Consider the following 22,745-nt stretch of genomic DNA (forward strand, 5'->3'; position numbering starts at 1 on the left):
CTTTGCTTATAAATACAAATAAATCTATAATCGTCACGGTAAGTATAATTCTACACACCTTTTGTCAAGCATTATCCTTTTACATTCAATACATTCTTGCATAAAATGACATAGTACTTCTGTCCTTCCCCTTGTATTTTTGTCTCCCTTTTTATTAGAGTTTATATATGATGTGAACTAGCACCAGGATTCTGAAAGGAGGGGCGCGTAACTGGAGTTGCCACAACTCTGCCAGTTAGGTGCCCACTGTCACCCTCCTCAGCTACAGTACCATAAAAACGACAGTTTTCACCAGGATGGATGCCACCGAGTGCATGACAGACTGCCACCACACTGGTAAAACAACACAAAGCTCATAACCTAACCGTGGTGTAAGGCAGTATTTTGGAGAGCACTGTCACTACTAACACACATTCTTGATAATTATCAATGGTACATGGTTTTCAAACACATAATTTAGAACAAATATGTGAAATACAATGAGTTTACTGAGCAAGCAGTAAGATAATAGAACCTAAGCTTCACTCTGAAGTGCACGTCCCTTGGTAAGTAATTTAAGCTCTGTGCCTATTTCCTATAAAATGAGAACAGTACCTACCTCACAGGGTTGTTGCTGAGCGAATTGAGCATACCATTAAAAAAAAAATAGCCCTGACTGGTGTGGCTCAGTGGGTTGAGCAATCTCCTGCAAGCCAAAAGGTGGCAGGATCAATTTCTGGTCAGGTCACATGCTAGGGTTGTGGGCCAGGTCCCCACGGATAAGCAGCCCGTCTATACTTCTCTCCCACCCTCTAAAAATAAAAATATTTAAATATTTTTTTAAATATTAAAAAAAAATGATTCTGGTTTTAATACCTGTGAAGGTAGGGCTGTCGGCACCTTTTAGATTGATGGTGAGCGCAGGGGGGAAAATGCACTAAACATTCGGGAAGCTAACAAACACCAGCATATTTGGTCATGTGGTGCTCCATTAGTGCCACCACAGATGGAGATTCTTGGATAATGCTCACATAGTGGCATTATTTTGTTGACTATCCTCACTCCCCTGGGTGATGAGCACTGGGCCCAGCAGTCCCAGAGGACAGACATGTTATCAGATGTGGGAGCTTTGTTGTAACTTTTTCAGTGCTTAAAGGTTTTTTTTTTAATTCTCAAAAAGGAATCTTGGAGGTGATCTAGCCCAACCCCTTCATTTAATACCTGAAGATGCATCTCAGCCAACACTGTTTGATAGTAGAGCCAGGGCTGATGTCCAGGTTTTCTGACCGCCTTCTATTCCTCTGCACAACTGTCCTGCAATGTTATTCAATCCTGGTTATGGTTTCCACCACGGGAAACCTGTTTTAGGTGCTACAGTATAATGAAGATACATGTATGTACACACATGCCAGCTGGAATTAGCACTGAGCCCACTGACGCTCAGGCAAGAGCATAGGTCTTCAAGAGGCCATGCTTGCAATTCTTTGATAAGAAGCTTAGTGGTTTTAACATGGCTGGAACGTTGTTCCACATATTTAGGCAATGCAGTCCCCATGCAAGATTTGCATGTAGAAATCCTTATCAACCAAGATTCCACTTCAGAAATATCAAAGCTGTACCCTTCTATGGCTGGGGACAAACACGGAATCTCATCACACAACATTCACTCTTCACATATACAAACTCTAGTGTAAATCCTTAGTACTCGCCTTGAACAGCTCTCCAAATAGCTTTTCCCACGCTCACATCAGCAGCTCCACTGCCTCTGATCCTTTTACATGAATTTATTTCTATACAAGGTTCTAAAAACACCCCTTGGTTTGTACATAAGTTTTTTCTTCATTTTAAATTGCTTTATAACAACTGATTTCCTGATTTTTTTTCATTTTCTCTTTTCTCTAAAATCTGTCATGATTTAAAAAAAAAAAAAAAGACAAAAGAAAATAATGTCACTGGCCAGAAGACAGGGTGGGAAAAAAGAAGACAAAAATAAACAAAACATCAATATGAAAATTCTGAGATATAATGCATTTATAAACACAGAAATGGTTACAACAAAGATGGCCGTGATGAGTGGGTATATATATATTTATATATATATATATTTATATATAAATCCATATCCGGCAACTGGCCGTGGCACCTAGGGAGCTAACTCCAGTCCTTGTGTTTGCCTTGAACCCTCCCTTCTCTGCAAAACCCCACTGTTACAGGATTTCATCAAGAACACAAAGCTCTCATACCTCCTTACGTTTTGGGATGGGGAGACTGAGAGTACAGGATTTTGGTTAGCAGAGAATGGGAGGGGCTCCAAGGAAAACCATAACCCACACTTCTAAGCCACCCCTCAACCATTTTGGGGATTGCCGGCCCCTTGGGGACCACATCTCAGCCCATGCCCCTTTACAAATAAAGGGAGTCTGACCACCCCACCCCCCCATCCAGATCCCCTTCCTCCAGCATTAGTAAGAACTGAAGTGAGACCATGAGGGGAAGAAAAAGACTCCCAGGGGTCAGGGCACATGAGAAACCTCTTGTTCTTTCACAGGTAAGATCAGAACAGGAGGCTGGTTGCATTTAGGACTCCCATCTCTCTGGTGTCTGGGAGGGCCAGCCTCTAGTCTTCTACCAGCCTGAACTTCGAGGATTATGAGGGTAAGGAGGGAATAAGTGCCCACAATGGAAAAGTTTCTATGAGGTCATAGCAAATCCCTCCCTTGAGCACCAACTCCCAATTTTTAAAAGCTATGCTTAGGAGGGGAGGCTGCTGGATTACACTACCAGCTCAGTATTCCTCTGCCAATCAGAAGGGCTGATGTTCTTTTTTGAAGAGGAGTTGAAAATAAGGATGGTATCCTGTGGAGGAAGTCCGTGCCTGAGGTCCAAGGAGATGGAGCCAAGGCATGTCAAGGAAGAAGAGGACTTTTTCCCACCAAGAGGAGTTGGAGAAAGAAGGGACCAGAACTTCCTTCCCCTCTTCCCAGTGGGTGGCAGCACAGGTCTCTAGGAGCTAGCCAGGTGTTCCACCTGGATGGTGCTGGTGGTGACAGTGAGGCAGATGTCCTTATGATGCTCGGCCGTCTTATAGGGGGTCAGGTCAAAGGAACACTGGGGTGGAGGGTTGGGGTTGCTGTCCCCACCACCCCCACCCTGGGGGGCTGCCCCAGGGGACTGGAAGTGTGGTGGCTGTGGCTGCTGCTGCTGCTGCTGCTGCTGCTGTGATGCCTGGGAAGCCTGCGCTTGGGCTTGGGCTTGGGCTTGGGCCTGGGCCTGGGCCTGGGCTTGGGCTTGAGCCTGAGCTTGAGCCTGGGCCTGGGCCACTGCTGCCGCTGCCGCTGCTGCCTGTACTTGTTGCTGGAGATCAGGAGGGTTGTGTTTGCGCATATGTTTCATAAGGTACGTTTCCTGAGGGAGATAGAGAAAAGGAGTTGAGGGAGGAAAGAGAAGGAAAGAAGATACTTGTAACTAGCATCCTGGGCTCTTACTTTGCTTTAAATAGAACAATACTTTTACAGAAATGTCCTGAAGGCATCGGCAGGTTCGCTCTGTGCCACTTTCAGGGCTCACTCCTGGCTAGGGAGAAGGGGGACCTTTAGAGTCACCATGGGCATTTGATAGCACAGGAAAAGCTGTCATTTTCTGTAAGATCTTTGAATGGAACAACTTTACCACCTTTTTCTAGAGTCTAATGGAAAACATCTAACTGAAATCTTTCTTTACCCAAATTCTCAGGTTGCTTTATTTTGCCTTATGTTCGAGTAAAATGAGGAAGCATTGTTTAGCAATCTCTATAGGATTAAGGGATCAGACATCCCCTAAATTCCTCAGCTATGGGTCTATTTAGAGTCTGTTCTTCTTGACACCTAAGTTGAAGTGAGGGAGGCAGCAGATTCACTGGACAGACTGTTATCCAGAAAGATGGGGTAAAGCGGATTGTAGTCTTATGGGCCTAAGAAGAAAGAGAAGACACCGAGCACTCACCGACGTATATGCCCGACTACAGATAGTGCAGGTGTACACCTTGGCATGCTTCACCGTATGCGTAGATAGGTGCACCTCTAGTGAGGCTGCGTCTGTGTAAGCCCGATGACAGTTGTGGCACTTGAACGGTTTATCTTTGTTGTGCTGCCGTCTGTGGGACTGATAAAATTGGTAAAAATAAGGATGAGTGTACTGGACTTTTCCCTCCTGCCTCCTTAATGGAAAGCCCTAAACAGGTGTTAGGTCTCCCAGGTTCTCTTTCCATCTAAAGGCAGTAAAAATTGCTTCAAATGAAACTTCAGGAACCATGGGCTAAGGGAAGAAGAATACCTCATGCGGCACAGACCAGGATTCTGAAAGAATGGTGGCTGTGCTTGTCTCACTCATCCAGTGGTTCGCTAAGTGAGACACGGGGATAACCAGGGAATACCAAGACCTTTTCAAGCGGTCCACAAGGTCAGAACTATTTCCAAAATAGTAGTGAGACAATGACTGCCTTTTCACTCTCATTCTCTCATGACTGTACAGAAATTAAATGATGCATAATATTGCAATTGAGATTGAACACAGTGGACACAAGATCTAGCCATCTTCTGGTAAGCCATAATTTAAAGAAGTGTGGAAAAATGTAAAATAATGCCATCGTTCTCACTAAATTTTTTGGTGGGTATGCGTTTTTGGAATATTTAAAAAAAGTTACTTATTCATTTTTAGAGAGAGGGGAAAAGGAGAAAGAGAGGGAGAGAAACAACAATGTGCAGTTGCCTCTCACACACCCTCTACTAGGGACCTGGCTGGCAACCCAGGCATGTGCCCTGACTGGGAATCAAACCGGTGATCCTTTGGTTCACAGCCCTGCACTCAATCCACTAAGTCACACTGGCCAGGGTGGGGAATATGTTATTTGTGTTAACATACAATAGGTTTGTTGTTTTTTAAACAATAGTTTACAATATCTATATAGATAAACATTACACACATCAACAAAAGCATTTTGGGTTCCCCAATAACTTTTATTAAAAGTGTGAAGGGGTCCTGAAAAAGTTTAAGAACTGCTTTACTAGTTAAATGGCACTTTGACCTAAGTCTTGGAGTCAAGGCCCCATGTGGAAAGAGGAACATTTACCTGCAGATTAGAGAGCTGTGTGAAGGCTTTCTCACAGCCTGGGTGTGCACATTTATATGGTCTATCACCGGTGTGGATTCTGCATGGGATGAGAAAACAAGAAAGGGAAAGGCTATCAGCAAGGCCGCTTGGGGACTGGCTCTTAAATGAGCCTCCTCAAGGCCACTCCTGTCCTCCCACGGGAGTGGGAGTGTGACATGGATCTCCAGGACGTCTCAGCTCCTCTGACATGGATCGTCAGGCCGTAGTGCCTGACTGATGCTTACTGCCTGCATCACTCAGTTCAAGATGGACTCCTCCTGCTGGGGAAGGAGGGACTGGTAGCTCAGCAGCCCAGGGACAGGCAGGTCACATTACTAGGTATACAAGTAAGCTCCTACAGTAATTATCCCTGATGAATGCTCAGAAACATAAGGTAAACACAATAGTAAGGAAAAGAAGAAATACATAAAACTTCTTCCTTGACCCCCACTAACCAGCCAGAAACTATCCCCGCTGCCTCGAGCACCACTCCCAGAGAAAGCTCTCATGTCAAAGCAAAGCACAGAATTATGCTAACTATGGAAAATAGCAGCTACGTGAATACTTGTAGAAACTCCTTCAGACCTTTCCCAGTCCAGCCCCCTAACGGCAGAAAATGCCTAGTTTAGTACCAATTTGACCTGTTTCCCAAACTCTACAGGGCCCTCCACTGAGATGAGCCAAGGGCTTGAGGGTGTACGAACACCTGCTTCTCTTCAGGAACTTCAGGACCATCTTTGAGACCAGGCGGTTTTCTGGACCTCTGGTATAAAATCTTGAAAACATCACAGGATATGTCTCCTTATGAGGAAAGCCCAACTCCTCCTCTTCACAAAGCACAATGTCTGACCACTTGAAGAGTATCACCACATCCAGAAGCAGCCAAGTGTTTAGTAAGAGTGTGGATTCCAGTTCAACTTGAGATACCATTGAAAGATATTACTTCTTCTAGTTGGCAGAGTCACTTCCTCCTAGTCACTCCAGATTCATGGGACAAACAGTGGGCATCCTTAAGAGGAATGAGCTTTTTCATTGTTTGCTGGCTCTTTAAGGTTTAGGACACGTCTGGTTTTGTATTCTACTCCTGGCATCCCTCGGAGCCTTACTTGTTGCTGTAGGTGTCAGCAGGCTGGTACCCAGCTAAAGTCTGTATCTCCCCTTCATCAGCGGTGCCCTAAGGGCTAGAGGTATCATCTTCAAATGCCCTGGCTTTGGCATCAAGGAGAAAATCTTGCAAGATGTGTGCCTAGGTGTTTTCAGGGAAGCCAATGAGGGAAAGAAGAGTTGTCTCTGCTCCAGGTCAATCTCTTCCTCCCATGCATCTGGGAACATCACACAGTCATTGCATCTCCCCAGTGCAGCTTCTGCCCCAGAAAGGCTCTCTCTGAGCATCCACTTGTGTCTCCATGTTGTCACTTGTCCTTTTTCCCAGATGAAAGTTGTGTTCTCCTCCAGCCAGGTCTCTCCTCCAGCCAGGTTTCTCCCCCGCCCCCCGCATGCGGGTTGTTGTGTGTGTCCGGGGCGGGGGTGGGGAGGGCATGCCAGCGGGGCGGGGGCAGTAGCCTGCCACTCTCCCTTACCGTGTGTGCTGCTGGAGGTGGGAGAGCTGGCGGAAGGCCTTCTGGCAGTAGGAACAGTTGTAGGGCTTGGCCCCCGAGTGGATACGGAGGTGCTGAGCCAGGTAGGAGGTGTTGGCGAAGGTCTTGGAGCAGTGCGGGCACTTGTGGGGCTTGATGGTCTCCGTGTGCATCTTCGAGTGGATCCTGCCGGAGAGGAGAGGAGGGAAGGGGGGAGGAGGAAGCAGTTCGACACCACGGGCTCAGCTCTCTGCTGGGTGAAATGATGTTGCTTGACGGATGAGAATACCCCCTCCTCCCTCCTCCCAAACATACTCCGGCCTGGAGAGGCTAATGAAGAGGACACCAAGATTTAGGTTGTCGCTGATCTTAAGTCGGTGGCTAAAATGGCAGTGAGATGATGAAGAGCTGGAACCCCTGGCTCCTGGTCACCTTAAAGATTTCAGTTTCAACAACCCTCCATTTGGCTCTAAGGTTACACACTCACCACAGACACCCTGCTTCCAAACTGTTATTTGAACAAAGACCAATACCGCCTGTTCCCCATGGACCTGAAGTTGAATGCACACCTTGGCTCTGAACTGAAGCATATAGTAAAAGCAGGGCCTGCTCTGCAGAAGATTTCCAAACACAGACACAGAAAGAAACCACAAAAATTGTTCCAGACTTTGGGATTAAAGACCACAATTTTCCAGGTCCCCCCAAATTCCTATGACACAGAGTTTAATTTTTAGAGAGAGTAATGGGAGAGAATTGAGGGTCCCAAAGGGCAAAATTGGAAAGGAAACATGGAGAGTACGGCCAGGTAGTGGGAGAAAACCAAGAGCAGCCTTACCGGGTGTGCTGCTGGAGGTGCGAGAGCTGGCGGAAGGATTTCTCACAGAAGTTACAACTGTAGGGCTTAGCCCCTGAGTGGATACGGATGTGCTGGGCCAGGTAGGAGCTGTTGGCGAAGGTCTTGGAACAATGTGGGCACTTGTGGGGCTTGGTCTCGGTGTGTGACTTGGAGTGGATCTGCATCTCCGACTTTGAGTAGAATGTCAGTGAGCACATCCGGCACCTAGGCCAAGTGAGGGCAGCGGTTAAAATCCTTCCCACCAAGAAGGCACTGCTGAACCCTCCCCTCTACTTCCAAAGAAGTCAACTTCTCTAATCTTTCCTATTCCAACTACATTGTAAGGCCCATGAGAGAAGAGGCTCTGTTTTATTTATTTTTATAGGTAAAGCTTCTAACACAGCCTAGTACAACATAAATACTCAATATAGGGTTGCTGAATGACTGCACTCCCTAAGGGTGTACAAAAACAAGAACTCAACCAGGTAAGACAGGAAAATCTTATTACAGGCTCTAGGCTAATGTGAACCTCACTGGGCTAGGATTGTCAGCTAACTTCTGTTTTTCTTCTGTCTATAACTTAATTTCAAACTTTTAAAGAACTCTTTCCTCCAATTTCCCACATAGAAGCACATCACTCAGGTATTCCTCAAACTTGTGAAATGACAATGAGGACAAACTGACTAGATTACCCAGAAGGACTTCTCGCCTGTCTCCACAGATATTTGCCTTCTCTCAGATTTTCTCCTACTTCCTTTTTGCCAGGGATTCCTAGAGGGATGGGGGTGGGGAAGTATCAGAATTACAGTCCTTGGAGGGGCTTTTCCAAATCACATTATGTCTGCCCTCCCCCCTGTATCTGATGTCCTCCAGCCACCCCTACCCCCTAAGCAATTATGTGAGAGCCGTTTCTGCAAATAATCCAAGGTATCTGTTAAAAGTGGGTTGTGCCTCTCGAATATTTAGGAGAAAAAGACTTGCAAAACACTGGGCTTCCTTGCTAAAACTTTCCTCTTTCCTCACACATGGAGCCAATGTCAGCACCCTGGGTTGACATCAGGAGCATCTGAATACACTTTCACTCATCATCTGAGTTGGTAGTCTTCCCACTCCAACACTGCCCAACAATACTACGGCCCCTGAGCAGGACAAACCATACCTATTCAGACTTGATCAGGTAAAAGGTATTTATATGTGGGCCGGAACCCTAGCATTCCTAAACAAATCACTAGTGTACAGTGTGAGCTGGTAGAAAGGACAACAGCCTAGGAGCCCAGTAACTGGGACAAATACCTCTTCTTGGAGTTTCCCTACTTATCTCTGTAAGAGGGGCTTGGGATTGTGTGAGGGGTGATTTCAACTTTTTTCTGATCCCAGGAGAACTTCTAGAGAATAACTGACTGCAGGACTACAAAGAACTCTGAGCTCCTCAGAGAAAAAGATACTACTGTTAGCTGGGGTATGGTCCCTCTATTAAAATTCTAATCATTAAAACCCATTTTTATTTCTCTAGTTACTGGATAACTCTGGAAGAAATGCAATCACCAGTCTACCAATTGCTGCCTGTTGTCTGGGATGCCCCACCACTGTATAGGAGGAAGTTCTGTTTACAGGTAGCAGAGTCCAAAGGACACATAGCCAGTGGGAAGTCTGGACACCTGGGCTCTACTCAGGGTTCAGTTATAGGCTTGAGCATCAATCCAGACCTCAATTTTCTGGTGTATAAAATAGACAGATAAATATCTGCCCCTAGAAAGGCCAGCAAATATCCAGGACAGTCTAAAGTAAGCCAGTATTCTCAAATAATAAAACTGCATTAATGTTAACAGCATCAGCATGGATGGGTCACTAAGACTGAGGTTAGAAACTGGACATGTTGGCCCTGGCCAGGTAGGCTAGTTGGTTGGAGCATCGTGCTGTACACCAAAAGGTCACAGGTTCAATTCCTGGTCAGGGAACTAATGAGGTTGCGGGATTTTCCCTTGTTGGGGCATTTATGGGAGGCAGCCAATTGAGGTTTCTCTCTGACATCGATGTTTCTCTCCCCCACCCCAAACTCCCTTCCTCTTTAAAACCAGTAAATACAGGGTCTAGCAGAAGTTAACACCTGCTTGAATGTGGTTGGTAGAGTAATAATTTGGGTGTAATAATTTATAGTTTTAATTTGAACATTTCACCTAAAATACCATGTGGTGTGCTTGAGGATGATATTATTATGTTACCGAATTAGATGCTTAGGATTTTACAACAAAAGATTTTGTAATAAAAAAGGGGTGTTATTTGTGCCGGACCCTATATATCCTCTGCTGAGGACTGGAAAAAAGGAACTGGACACATTGTCACTTGGAGGGGACCTGCACTAAAGTTACAAGATAATTTCCCTTGGCTGCTAAAATTTCTCAGAGGTGGAACGACACATTCATTTTAACAAACAAAATCACATTTAATGTATGAGTGCTGAACACACAAACACACACCTTAATATGAAATTAATTATAAAAGAGGAAAACTTCATTAAAGTTTTCACCTAGAGAAGAATTTACAAAACTTAAATTCATCAATAATGGACTGGCAACAAAACCAGCAGTCTCAAGAAGTACTAGGTACAAAAATGATGTTAATGAGTTTGCCATTTGTTGTTGTGCCTCATATTGCCAGGGAACCTTAAACACAGAGTTTCCACTCCTCACAACAAGCTAGCAGGTATTATCCCTGTTTTACAGAAAGGAACAGGAAGGCTCAGAAAGGTTAAGTACCTTGCCAAAGGACAAACAGTTATTCAGTACAAAGCTGTGATTCTAGCCTAAGATTCCTCACACTAGAGGTATTCAAGGAGAGGCTGGACAGCAATCTTCCAGGAATGTTTAGGGGACTAAAACTATAGAGAAGAGACAGCTTAGGTGACCCTTAAAGTTTCTCCAACTCTGAAATCCTATGAAGCCACAGAAAGGAGTGTAAGTTCTTTCATGCAAAGTGTTGTGTGGTTGAAAAGGAATCTGATGTAGGAAAGTTGTGGCAGGGAGCAGTCAGTGGGCAACAGAAGAGCCGGCACCCCATATCACTGGGTGCCCAACTTGAGGGGGCACCATCCACATCCAACATGAGAACAGTGCTCCTTTGGAAGCGTGCAGTGCAATGACCTTGCTTACAATAACCATAATGAATTATCATCCCATTGTTTTCCTAAGATGCTCAAAAACCATTTCAAATACTCTGATTTTCCCGTCAAAACATTTCCACAAGACAGATGAAGACCACAACTGATCTTCCTATTTTACAGAGGGGAACAAAGAGTCAGAAATAAGTTGACTTGCCCAGAGCAACAGAACCCAATTCCCCCAATATACAGTCAAATACCATTGGCCACAGGAATGGATGTGGTTGACCCACACATGCATTGAAAGAGGGAGTCTTTGTGATTAAAAAGATTGCATTAGAACTTCCGAGTTCTGAGTTTCTGAATAAATTCCATTCACCTAGAATGTAATTAGTCCCCCTTAAATTTCAGAGTTCTCTTTAGTCACCTAGGCGTGGGGCCTATCAAGAATTCCAAAAACATCGAGGTTGTGGAAAATCCCATCAGAGCTTCCTTCTAATTGTATATTCCTATTTCTTTCCATATTCACAGTTTGGGAAGTCCAGAGATAGCTTTAATATGGGTCTGAAACACTAACGAACAAGAAAACCTCGGCAGAGCCAGAGGGCCCTGACCCAGGTGGAGGGCTCCACAGGGTGTCGGAGAGCCTCCCACTGCTCCCGCCACAGCAAGGTTTGTGTAGGCGTATCCCCATGTCACCAGGACCTCACTTTAAGCAAATACATAAAAATCCAGATTTCTACAAAATATATTGAAGAGGAATTTTCATTTATGAAATGACATATAAATGAATGCCTTTAAATGAATCAAATTTGTCAGGTACCTTTATAATATGATATGATGTAAACATTTTCCCGGAACACTTTTATTGTATAGAGTGGGGTACACCTGTAATAATAAAGCTGCAATGAGCTTTCGGACTAAACACTGAATTCTGCAGTGCTCAACACTTTCTGGATTTAGCAACACTCCCCTTGTTTTCCCTTCACAAAGAGGGATTTCAATGCTCTATAGTTGTAGCTGCCCTCTACAGAAGTGTACAACACAAACAATAAATGCTAAGTGATGGCTATTTTTTATCTCTTTTGAAGTTCCCAACATTTCAAATCTTATCTGATATGTACCCCCAACAAATGGGAGGCAGAAACAGAATTCTCCCCATTTTACAGATGAGGAAACTGAGGCCCAGAGAGGGGAAAAGGACTTGCCCAGGGTCACACAGCAAGTTCGTGGTGGAGCCGGGAACTGAATCCATGAGCCCAAGGCTCTGTCCATTTCCTGTGCCGCAGTTCCCTTCGCTCCTAAAATGGGAACAACATTGCCCATCTCGGTACACTAAGGACAGACCCAATCTCCCAGCCATGCACATCTGCCCCTGTCTGTGTCAAAGCTGTGACAGTAGTTATCCCACTCTGTATAATGGGACCAAATTCCCCAAACCCACGAGGGCCCTTGATAGTTCTCAAGGGAATGAAAAAGATTTGCAATGTTCAAAGGGCAGGGAAGTTTACTTATGTAATTATTTTTGTACAGTACCACATGCAATTATAATGCTTTTTGGCAATGGACAACTTAAAGACAGTAAAGAATCAAAATGACTTCCATGAATTACAAAGTGAGCAAACTGTCATTTTAGAAGCATATATTCCAAAGAGGATAAGGGAGGTATCCTATTCCTCCCACCTTTTTATAGAGACCCCTCCCATTATCCCAACCATGCAGGGTCGGCCAGGCAGGCTCAATGCTCAAATATGGCCCAAGAACCAGTGGACAGCACACTGGTGAGGCGCTTACCAGAAAGGTTTCTTGGAAAAATAGGAATGGAAAATGCAGAAAACAAAAAGGTGCTGGAGACAGAGTCTCAAACCCAGTCTAAAGCCTCTTTACAAGAAAGAACTCCATTATGCCACTCAAAAATAAGTCAGTGCTGATGACTCTGGGTGAAATGGGTCTGCATCCTGGGGGAAAAGGCACCAGTGAAGTGCTAGAAGCTCTACCTTCCTGCCCCGTGACAGAGCACCTGACATGCACATGGATCTGAGGTGGAAAGCTGGCAGAGCATACAGCCTGATTAGGGGCAAGACAAAGAGAGGGTAGGGAAGCCGAGACAGGAATCCTCACCCCATCCTGCCCCAGGATCATTCATACCTATAGGTCTTTCCATCTTTCTGATGGTCATCATCATCCTCAGGGGAGAGGACATAAGGGTCATTCATCTCAGGCAGCCCTGATTCCAACATCCGCTTCTTCTTTCGGCCCCGGGGGGGCTTAGGAGCCACATTGCCACCTCCACCACCACCTCCGCCTCCTTCCTCTGTTAGGGATGATGACACCTTCTTGGAAAGGTCAGGGACCACCTGCAGGGCTTGTGAGCCAGGGGGAAGAGCTGAGACAATCATGGGAGCCGAAATGGGGAAGGTCTGAGCTGATGAGGCTGTGGTCACAAGGGAGCCTGAGGGGGATGTGATTACCAAACCAGGACCTAGGATTGGAAGAAAAAGGAGATGGTGTCATGCTGCCCAGTCCTGATCTGAATCCTACTTAACTTCCCCAAATAAATGTCTATAATTAACCCCTTACCACCACCCCCCAGCCCAGAGTATATAGGACACCCCAAACCCTGTAGGAAAAAAAATGGTCTCCTAACCCCTGTCCCCACCCCAACCCTGGTAACAGTGAGATTTACCCCTTGATTGACTCCCTTCTCTTCTCCACCTCTGAGAACAGGAGACTCCTTGATTCAGAGAAGGAAAGAATGTCACCTCCTCAAAGGCAGGGACCGCATCTTCTACTTCTTTGTATCCCCCACAATGCCTAGCGCATTGCTAGGCACACAGTAGGCACTTAATAAAAATCTGATTGAGTAATCAAACACATTTCCCACTCCCCATGTTGTTGGAGCCCTCCAGCCTGGGGTACTGATCATGGAAGATCAACACCTCAGATTGGAGAAGAGCAGAGTTGCTCACCAGCAGTCATTAGTCCTGTAGACGCCACAGGGACCACCGTGATATTCTGGGTAACGGATGCCTGGCTATGTGGGGTCAGCTGGTCTGACTTGGACTCTGTGTCCATACTGATGCCCGAGGGCAGGGACACTGAGGCAGGCACTGTCAACAAGGTGGGGTAGTGGGGTGGAGCCAGCCCACAGCCCTTCTCTGGCAACAGCTGATCCTTCATCTTGTTGATGAACATCGTGTTTTCAATCTGGAAGAAATGGAAGGGGCAGAGAACAAACTGATGGTCACCAAATGGGAAAGGGTGGGAGATAAGCAAAACAGGTGAAGGGCACTAAAAAGTACAACTGCCAGTTATAAAAATAGTTACAGGAATGTAAAGTATAGCAGAAGGAATATAGTCAATAGTATCATAAATATGCATGATGCCAGATAGGTCTACAGACCCACTGTAGTGATCACTTCTTAAAGTATATGAATATCTAATCACTATGATGTATACCTGAAACTAATATATGTTAACTGTAATTTAAAAAATAAATAATTAAAAGGAAGGGGGAGGGGAGGGGAGTAGCCTCTTCAGGGAGTCTGATTTTGTTCCTAAGCACTTAGCATTGTCTGCCCTCCTCCTTGGATATCAAGGAGTGAGTAGTTAATATCTTTGTGCTTCCACAAAGAAGCTAAACAGAAACACTATATAACTCTGAGTGATGGGGACCTCGTGAAAAAAAACATGTAGTTTGTCTTGCATCAGTCTTCACAGTAATAGAACTTACTACACAGAGTTGACAAAAGTATACCATGGCAGAGGAGCAGAAAAGCAAACCCCACATACCTGTCCTGAGACCGTGGGGATAGAAGGCCAGAAGTACGGGTTAGAATTGAAGTGAGATTCTTCCATTCTACCTGAAGAAAGAGAGACCGCGTCACACTCAGAAATAAATCTGAACCTTAGCAATGGAGAAGGGGAGTTGAGGAGTTCCTAATTTCTTCTTTGGCCACATGGCTGGGAATCAGTGGTCAAGACCTTAGAATTTAGCCCTAGTTGGTGTGGTTCAGTGGAGTGAGCGCCAGCCTGCGAACCAAAGGGTCACCAAGTCAATTCCCAGCCAGGGCACATGCCTGGGCTGTGGGCCAGGTCCCCAGTAAGGGGTGTGCAAGAGGCAACCACATGTTGATATTTCTCTTCCTCTCTCTCTGTCCCTTCCCCCTGCTTAAAAATAAATAAAATCTTTACGAATAAAAGTTTTAAGAAAGACCTTAGGATCTAGCATATTAGTCCCACTGATCAGAGCCACTCAGCACTATATCCCCATCCAACAAAGGCAGTCCTAGGTAAGAGGCTGCTGAAAGAACATATACACATTTCATTTACCCACAGAATGCTTTCCATACCCCAAGAAACAGAATTGGTATTACTTTCCTTTTCTGACAAGAAAAGAAACTAAAGTCGTGAGAGGGGAAGGGATGTGCCCAAAGTCCCACGAAATACACTACTGACTGGCTTCAAACAGCAGGGCACCTAACACTGTTCCTCTTTTCCTTTATTCTTCAAGTCCTCCTTCCTTGAAATAAAAAACCCCAAGAGTTCTAATTGACACATCTATAGTTCTATGCAGCTTGGAAAGGTTCTAGGCCAGTATAGGAAATGTCTAAGAACATTAAAGAATGAAATTGGCAGGAATCAAAATCAAGATTTTTTTCTAAAGACTTTATTTATTTATTTTTAGAGAGAGGGCAAGAGAGGAAAGAGAAACATCAATGCTCAGGAGAAACATCAATTGGTTGCCTATCACACCCCCTAAACTGGAGACCTGGCCTGCAACCCAGGCATGTGCCCAGACCAGGAATCAAACCAGCAACCTTTCAGTTTGCAAGAGGATACCCAACTCACCGAGCCACACCAGTCAGGGCAAAATCAAGGTATTTTCTGGTACCATATGGTATCCGGGGACCAAATCCCACTGATCCCAAGGGCAAAGAACATCTATGGTGCTACACTAGATACCACACACGCTGGGCAGAGCAGTAAGAACCTAAGAGTTACCAGTTAAAAAAAAAAAAAAAAGAGTTCTAGCACCAGCAGAAGCCACAGCACCACAGACTCCCACCTAAAGGGACTCAGAATAGGGACAACAGAGGACCAGAACTCATCCACATTACTAGACTCCTGCTTTATAGTTCTCAAACACCAGGCTTCTGGGAGTTTGAACTTGAGAACTTGAGTTCTTCTCCATACACAGATGACAATTAAACTTAAAACTTTGGGAGTGAAGAATAAGCAAGAAAAGTTAAGTTAATCCCTCAGAATCACACAGCAAGTCACAAATGATTACGAACCAAGGCATCTTACCACTCACTGATTTTTACATTCTGATTACTTCTAGAAAGGCTTAATTGGTAGTATGCTGGTCAACAGCAACTTCCCAAAATCCTGGACCAGGAAAGATCCAGCCCAGCAGAAAACAGGTGGAGAGGGAGTATGAGACTGATAGAATGGGGAAACACGGAACAGCAAGAAATAAACACGGTCACCACATTGTTGCTCTGAGTCGAGAGCAGTCAAGATTCGGGTGGGGAAGGAGGACCTGAGACCTATGGCCACAGGTCCCACTGAGGATATGCTGGCAGCAGACACCAGAGATGCGAAGAGATGGAGGGCAGACTGAATACAGAAACTCGGTTTCAAGTACTGACTAAGGAAACTAGAAAAGAGCTTCAACAGAGGCGTTTGAGCAGAAAGAATATCTCTCTAAACATGACGCTGTCCCTATCCTTCTCTGGAAGTCTCATCACATTTTTTTTTTCTCCTTTAATGAGCACTCTCAATTTTCATAAACCCTAAAAAGGGAAGCAGAACAATTTCAACCTTTTTCATAAAAAGTAGCAAAGGAGAGAGGCAACAAACCAAATTTGTGACTACAGCAGCTTCACACAAACGAGGCTCAGTATTAAATGACTGGGGATCAACTGCAGGTAATTTCTGCTCCCTGAGTTATAAATTACAGTAAAACCAGACAGTCTCCAAAACAGGGGCTAACCTTTTCCTCCCAGCATTAGGGGCCTCAGGTCCTCCCCAGGCAAGAGAAATCGAGAAACAACCAGGTTGCACTTTACGGGGATCCAATCTCGCCAAGCTTTTCGGGAGGCAGAGGTCACATCTTGGATCTCTCCACAGTCTCTAACACAGGACTTATCACCATGTAAGCAACTCCATATTGAATGAACTGAATGAATGACAGTGGACTCCAGACACAGATTTTGAAAACACTGTGAGGAGTTCAAACCTTAACTCATGACCCCACATTGCCCAACCTTCTAGCTGAGAAAAATGAAACAGACAAGAGTGGTGATATACGATAGAAATGTAGTACTGGAGAGTGGAAGAAAGGAGGGTCTAGAAGATAACACCCCCTGAAGAGTAAAGGAAGTAAATGCATTCTGGATGTGAAAATTAAGGAGGAAATGAGAGCCTGAAAATAACAATGTCCTCAGACAAGATTCCTATGACGAGGCCCATTCCTCCCCCCACAAGACTGTTATCCATTCTCACTGTCCTACAAGTGGCACAGGTAAAGCAGTTTCTGTAGGTTCCTATAAAGGGGGCACACAAAGTGATGTGGTGAACAGTATCACCACCACCATCAACATCCATTATGTCCTTACTGTGTTCAAGGTCCTGTTCTAAGCACTTTACAACTATCACATCATGTAATACCTACAACAATTCTCTGAAGTTCGGTACTGTAATTCCATTTTCTAAATGAGGAAATTGAAGGTAAACAGTAAACAGCAAAACAAGTTAGAGAAAGGGGTTCTACAAGACAGCAAAGCCATATAACTGAAGTACATACTCTCTGACGTTGTGGCTTGATTCACAACACACAATTCAGAATATTTCCAGGAATGGATTACACATTTTTCAGGTAGTTCTCACCAATGTTTTTAAAACCAAAGTTCTGATGACAGTAGTTAAAGATAATACTCCCTGTGAAACCTTGGCCACCAAGGTAATTGATTTTAGAATCACAGATTCTGAGTAAAAAGGCCAGACTATCCAGAGGGAATAAACTGAGTAACAGGCCTCTCCACTTCTATGGACACCTAGTCTGTCACTCTGCTTTGGTTCCTAAGAGAACAAAGCTGAAGATCAGAACTACAGCTGGTCCTAAGACAAAATGATAAGTGCGTTTTGTGGGCTCCTGACAAATATGTCAGCCCCAAAATGGGGGTACATGGACAGTACTGCTAGGCCAATTAAAAGCAATGTTTGCCTGCAAAATGACACCTGAGAAATGCTATACCACTGTGGAGAGTCAAGAAGGCAGGCTCTTGCCAGAAATACAGGCAAATGGCACCCTTGGAGCAGTTTAACAAGGTGCTGCTGGGGCGAGATCACTCAAATACCTGTTCACTGTCCATTTCACCACTTACCCTCTTAACTCTCTTTCATGGAGGAATTCTCACCAAACCATCCTGACATCCAAGCAGGCATGTACCAACATTCTGAAACCTGGAGAAGCCCAATGATATTATGGGGAGATCTCATCTGTACATAGAGTGCCAATTTTGATAATTATGCTAATACTCTAAAAAAGCAGTGGTTTACACAGACTGAGGTTTCTATTATAGCCCCAAAGAACAGAAAGAAGGAAAAACACAGTAAGTAGAAAGAAGTATACTGGCAGATTGAAAATCTGGGTTCTAATTTCAACTTTACCACTGCACTGTGCCTTAATTGTTAATAAGGACAGAGGTTTGCTATAATTAAATTAGGCAGTTCTTTTCTTTCAAGAGGTTTAGGGAACTACTTATTTATTTATTTATTTATTTTTGCCTTTTTTCAATCCTTACCCAAGGATATTTTTCCCCATTGCTTTTGAAGGGGGTGGGGGGAGAGAAACATGAATTGGTTGCTTTCTCCTAGATGCCCTGACCAGGGATTGAGCCCACAACCTAGGTATGTGCCCTGATCGGGAATCGAACCCATGACCTTTTGGTCTATGGGACGATGCTCCAACCAACTGAGCCACACCAGCCAAAGCTTTATTTCCTTGTCAATCTCCAAAGAAGTCTTGGAAGCACTGAGGAGGTGAAGAAAAAAGACAGTATTACATAACATCCATAAACACATAGTAGGACTTGAACTCTTGCACTAGAGCTCTGTCCATCCTTCCACAGTGCTACCAGCCATCAAGAAATGATGTCACTGCCCCCAGCATGTGGTTTTTGTATACGTGATGAAGACCACCACCTCTCTCTCAGTACTTACTACAATTTTTTGTTCTTTTTAAAATGAAACATAACTTTTTTTCCTCAGGAAAATAACATTCTCTTAATACAGCCAACCTTTAGAAAATCATGAAATACACCAACCACATTAAGTAGCTGGAGAATGGACCTAGGAATCAAGATTTCTGGAATCTAATTTTAGCTCCTGCATCAGTGGATAAATGAGTAACTTGCAACTCTATTAAGTTTTTATTTGGGTAAACGATGGAGCAAAATAAACCCCTTAAAACAAATTCACGAGGCATAGTGTGATGGCATGAAGGCAGCAAAAAACAGGAAAAGAATAAAATGCTCAAAGTGCTCCTGAAAGAAACAAAGGGAAGTACTTCCATGTGATGAGGCCTATTAGTGACAATTAGTGAAAATTACATAAAGACCACATAATTACAAAGGAACTACCCCAAAGTATCAGTTCTATAGCCTCCAGCTTAGTAATCACCAACTAGAAACACTTACAAGAAAGAGAGATACAAAGATCAACTCAAATCCAACTACAGAAAGAATCTGACCCATGGATCTCAGACACTCTATTGAGCAAAACTGTTCCAAAAACGCACAACTACAGAAAGATTACAATACTAGTTAAGGATTTGAGGAACAAAACAAAACACAGAGGACCATTTTTTACTCAGTAACAAAAGTTTTTTTCCCAGTTACTAAGGACATTCAAAGAAGGACCATCCCAATAGAATTTAGAGCCTTCCTACTTTCTGTAAACTCTTCCAAGTATAAAATAACTCAAAACAGGTTTATCCCAATTTTATTGGAACAGACCATCACACCACACATGTTTGAGACCAACAAGACCACCACCACCACACAGATGGCAGTCTGGACCATCACACCCTGTATCTGGTGGGAAGAACAACGCAGCAGTTTCCCTTGCCCTGCCTGTTCCACAATAAATAACGGATCTAGGCAATGTGAGGCATTGCGGGGGGGCGGGAAGGCTGGAGAAGAGGGGATATGCACCTAAAATTTAATCATCAACTTGGCTCAGAAACTTATGGGGAATACATTTTATAAACCAGTCAAGAATGGGTTCCTAGGAGATACCTAGAGGATTATAAGCTCTGAATTCAAAACTTTTTTGGATGAACACATTGTCACTTTTAGCCTACCTAAAATTTTTTCACCATCAAATCTTATATTTTCCATTCTTCCAGACCTACTTATGGAGTCTACTCCATACAGTTTTATCCACTTTACTTCAAACTACCTATGACCCAGTTTTTTCCTGAAAACTTCACCCTGCCACATTAAATTCAAATAACTGTGTCATAGATTCAATCACTCAACAGATCCATTCCAAACACTAAGCTGTAATATCAAGGATACACACCCTGATCTAAACTCAACTCTGCTGGTTCCAAATACAGGAAAGCAATTCCAAAAGCTATGCCACAGAAATATACTAGCAATTAGGGCCCACTTGTCCCTGAACTAGATGTAAGTTTCTGCTTTGGACACAATGCAACCTCACTTTGTGATTTCACCTGCACATTTCGTAATTCATTCCTGATGAGTACTGGGGGGAATGGAAGGTGACAGGGTACAGAGCCAACTTTCTGCACAAAAACTTCCTAGTCACCCCTAAGAGATAGTAGGAAAAGGCTGATTTTTCTCCCAGCAAACACCAGTATTACAATCACTATTACGTGAAGAATTCTGTTACATTGTCTCCCCAAAAACCTATTTTATTATGACCCCTTCTCCCCCCAAACAAGAAAAACCATTAACCCAAAATTGTCTTACCCTCTCTCTCTCTTCCTCCTGTCGTTTTATTCTTTCTCCTTTCCAGGGCTCCTGAACTTTCTGTAAACAAATTGTCTGGGTTACAGGGGCCAGTAAGGGTGCAGACACCAGAGAACTGTAGAGGAATTCTTTGACTGTCAGCAGTCAGGAAGGTAGGTGGACCCCCAACCAAGAATCCAAAGTTGCACGGTTATAATCACAGGAGTGCAGTGCCACCCCAATATAGCTACAAAGGAAATAAATCTAAGTCCCAGAAACTAAGATGAACTCTATCACCAGTGTTTGGGTTCTACTCTTGCCCTCAGACACGGATTCTTCTTCTTTCCCCAGGGCTACAGGTAACCAGAGATCAGAGAACACAAGACTTGGAGGAGATGGGTCCCTGGCCCCGAGGACTGGCTCTGAGAGCAAAACTGAGGACTAGAGGGATGCACAAACCCTTGTGTCAGGCACAGGGCCAGTTCAGGCCCAGCTACTTCCTCTGGTCTCCCCTCCCCACTTCTGGGAGGACTTCGCCCCTGCCTACCCAAGGCCTTGCGCCAAGAAGTACCTCCCTCAGCCTGCACAGCGGTCTATCTTTTGGAGACCCCAGCTGTCCCCCAAAACCTTTGCTCCCTTGAGACAGCTCCTGGGAGCCTTCACTTGATGTCACCCCCCCACACCCCTTCCTCAAAGGCCCTTCCTTGGGACGTCCCTCCTCCTCCACCAGGGAGCTGAACTCTGCCACCCACCACACGGACACCCGCCCCCTAAGCCCCCCCATTCCTCCCCATCGCCCGCTCCTCCACAACCACTTCCGGTTCCGGGACGGACACACGTACAGTCACACCGTCGAGCACCCCCTTCCCCAACCCCCCCCCAGGGAAAAGGGGAGGGGGGAGGAGCAGAGAGCTTGGCGCGCCGGCTGCAGCGGCGCAAGACTCACCCAGCGGCGACGGCTGCGGCGGCGCCAGAGCCAGAGCGCGGGAGGGGCGGTGTTGGCTGGGAGAGGAGGGAGCTGGTTGGGGTGGGAGGACCTCAGGGGCCGAGGGGAGGGGGAGCGCACCGCGGAGCGCGCGAGCACGCACTTTAGGCGCGACAGAGACCACACTCTCACACGCAGAGAATGCGTGCGAGACACCCGCAGGGCGGGGGCTCTAAGCAGTGGGTGGCCCCCTTTCTACCGCCCTCCCTCCCCTAACACTCACCCGGAAGTGGTGCTGCTGCTAGTGCTCCCAAGAACCCCAATTCCTCCACGGCCCCTCCCTCCCTCCCCCCCTAACACGCTCCAAGTTGGTCCGCTGCGGAGAGAAGGCGGGAGCGCCGGAAACGAAAAAAGGGGGGAGGGAGGGAAATGGCAATGTGGGGGGGCGGCAGTGGGGAAGGGGGGGCGGCAATGGGGAAGGGGGGGTAATGCAAAGGTCGAGTCACTTCCGGAAGCGGTAGAGCATATCCGGCGCCGCTAGCGCCAGGAGTACTCAGGCCGCAAGTTACGCCAAGGAGGGGCGGAAGTGGCTTCTGCCCAGGGACCCGGTAGAACCCTCTGTGGATGTGACGCCGCAACGGAAGTGAAGGCGGGTTCTGCTAAGGGCAGAAGCTGAATCTTCGGAACTGCGGTCCTCGGGCTTCCGGAAGCGACTTTTGGAGAAGTGGGAGGGTGGGATCCCGACAGGTTCATGAATTATGCATCAAGGTACCAGCGGGGGAATGAGTTTTAAAAGAGTAGGGTCCCGTTTCCCTTCCCGCTGTCGGGGAATAGCCTGATGTAGAAAGTTGCCGTTCTTCTTTCTTATACTGTACTCTCAAGAATTTCTCAGTGCTTTGACTATGCGGGTAAGGACAGGATGTGTCAGTTTTCTGAGGTTCCTACTTAGGCCCAAAGAGTAACTGATAACCTCTCGCCGCTATCAAAATCCGCCCTTCCCTCACCACACCCCTTAGTCTCTGCTTTGATCTCTGCTAGTGTTGCCCTCCTCCACATTTCTGTCTCCTCACCCTTTGCTTTTAAATATGGCACTCATCACTACCTGACATACTGTTTCCATCTCTTCCCATTAGAATATCAGCTTCATGAGGGCAAGGACTTTGAATTGTGTATCTGACCTCAGAGCTGGAATTTAGTTAGTGGTCAGTAAACGTTTATGAA

General features: G+C 45.4%; 1 protein-coding gene across 12 annotated transcripts; it reads right to left on the reverse strand.

The window, feature by feature from the left end:
- Positions 1 to 1,739: 1,739 nt before the first annotated feature.
- On the reverse strand, positions 1,740 to 21,931 carry ZNF384 (zinc finger protein 384). Of its 12 annotated transcripts, none has more exons than XM_045826532.1 (13): positions 21,808 to 21,931; positions 20,621 to 20,680; positions 18,008 to 18,086; positions 14,409 to 14,479; positions 13,586 to 13,823; positions 13,303 to 13,350; positions 12,765 to 13,098; positions 11,825 to 11,917; positions 7,520 to 7,744; positions 6,688 to 6,870; positions 5,087 to 5,165; positions 3,961 to 4,119; positions 1,740 to 3,384 (listed from the first exon to the last, which is right to left on the reverse strand). In XM_045826532.1, exons 4-13 carry the CDS (start codon positions 14,472 to 14,474, stop codon positions 2,983 to 2,985), a joined length of 1,827 nt encoding a protein of 608 aa, XP_045682488.1. In that variant the 5' UTR covers positions 14,475 to 14,479; positions 18,008 to 18,086; positions 20,621 to 20,680; positions 21,808 to 21,931; the 3' UTR covers positions 1,740 to 2,982. The 12 variants fall into 12 exon arrangements, with proteins under 12 accessions (XP_045682488.1, XP_045682484.1, XP_045682487.1 ...); XM_045826528.1 differs by lacking the exon at positions 18,008 to 18,086 and adding an exon at positions 21,546 to 21,601 and having other exon boundaries at positions 21,808 to 21,908; XM_045826531.1 differs by lacking the exon at positions 21,808 to 21,931 and adding an exon at positions 21,546 to 21,801.
- Positions 21,932 to 22,745: the final 814 nt, after the last annotated feature.

This window comes from Phyllostomus hastatus, unplaced genomic scaffold (assembly GCF_019186645.2).
Source record: "Phyllostomus hastatus isolate PE091 unplaced genomic scaffold, TTU_PhHast_1.1 phas_scaffold_755, whole genome shotgun sequence".
NCBI lineage: Eukaryota > Metazoa > Chordata > Mammalia > Chiroptera > Phyllostomidae > Phyllostomus > Phyllostomus hastatus.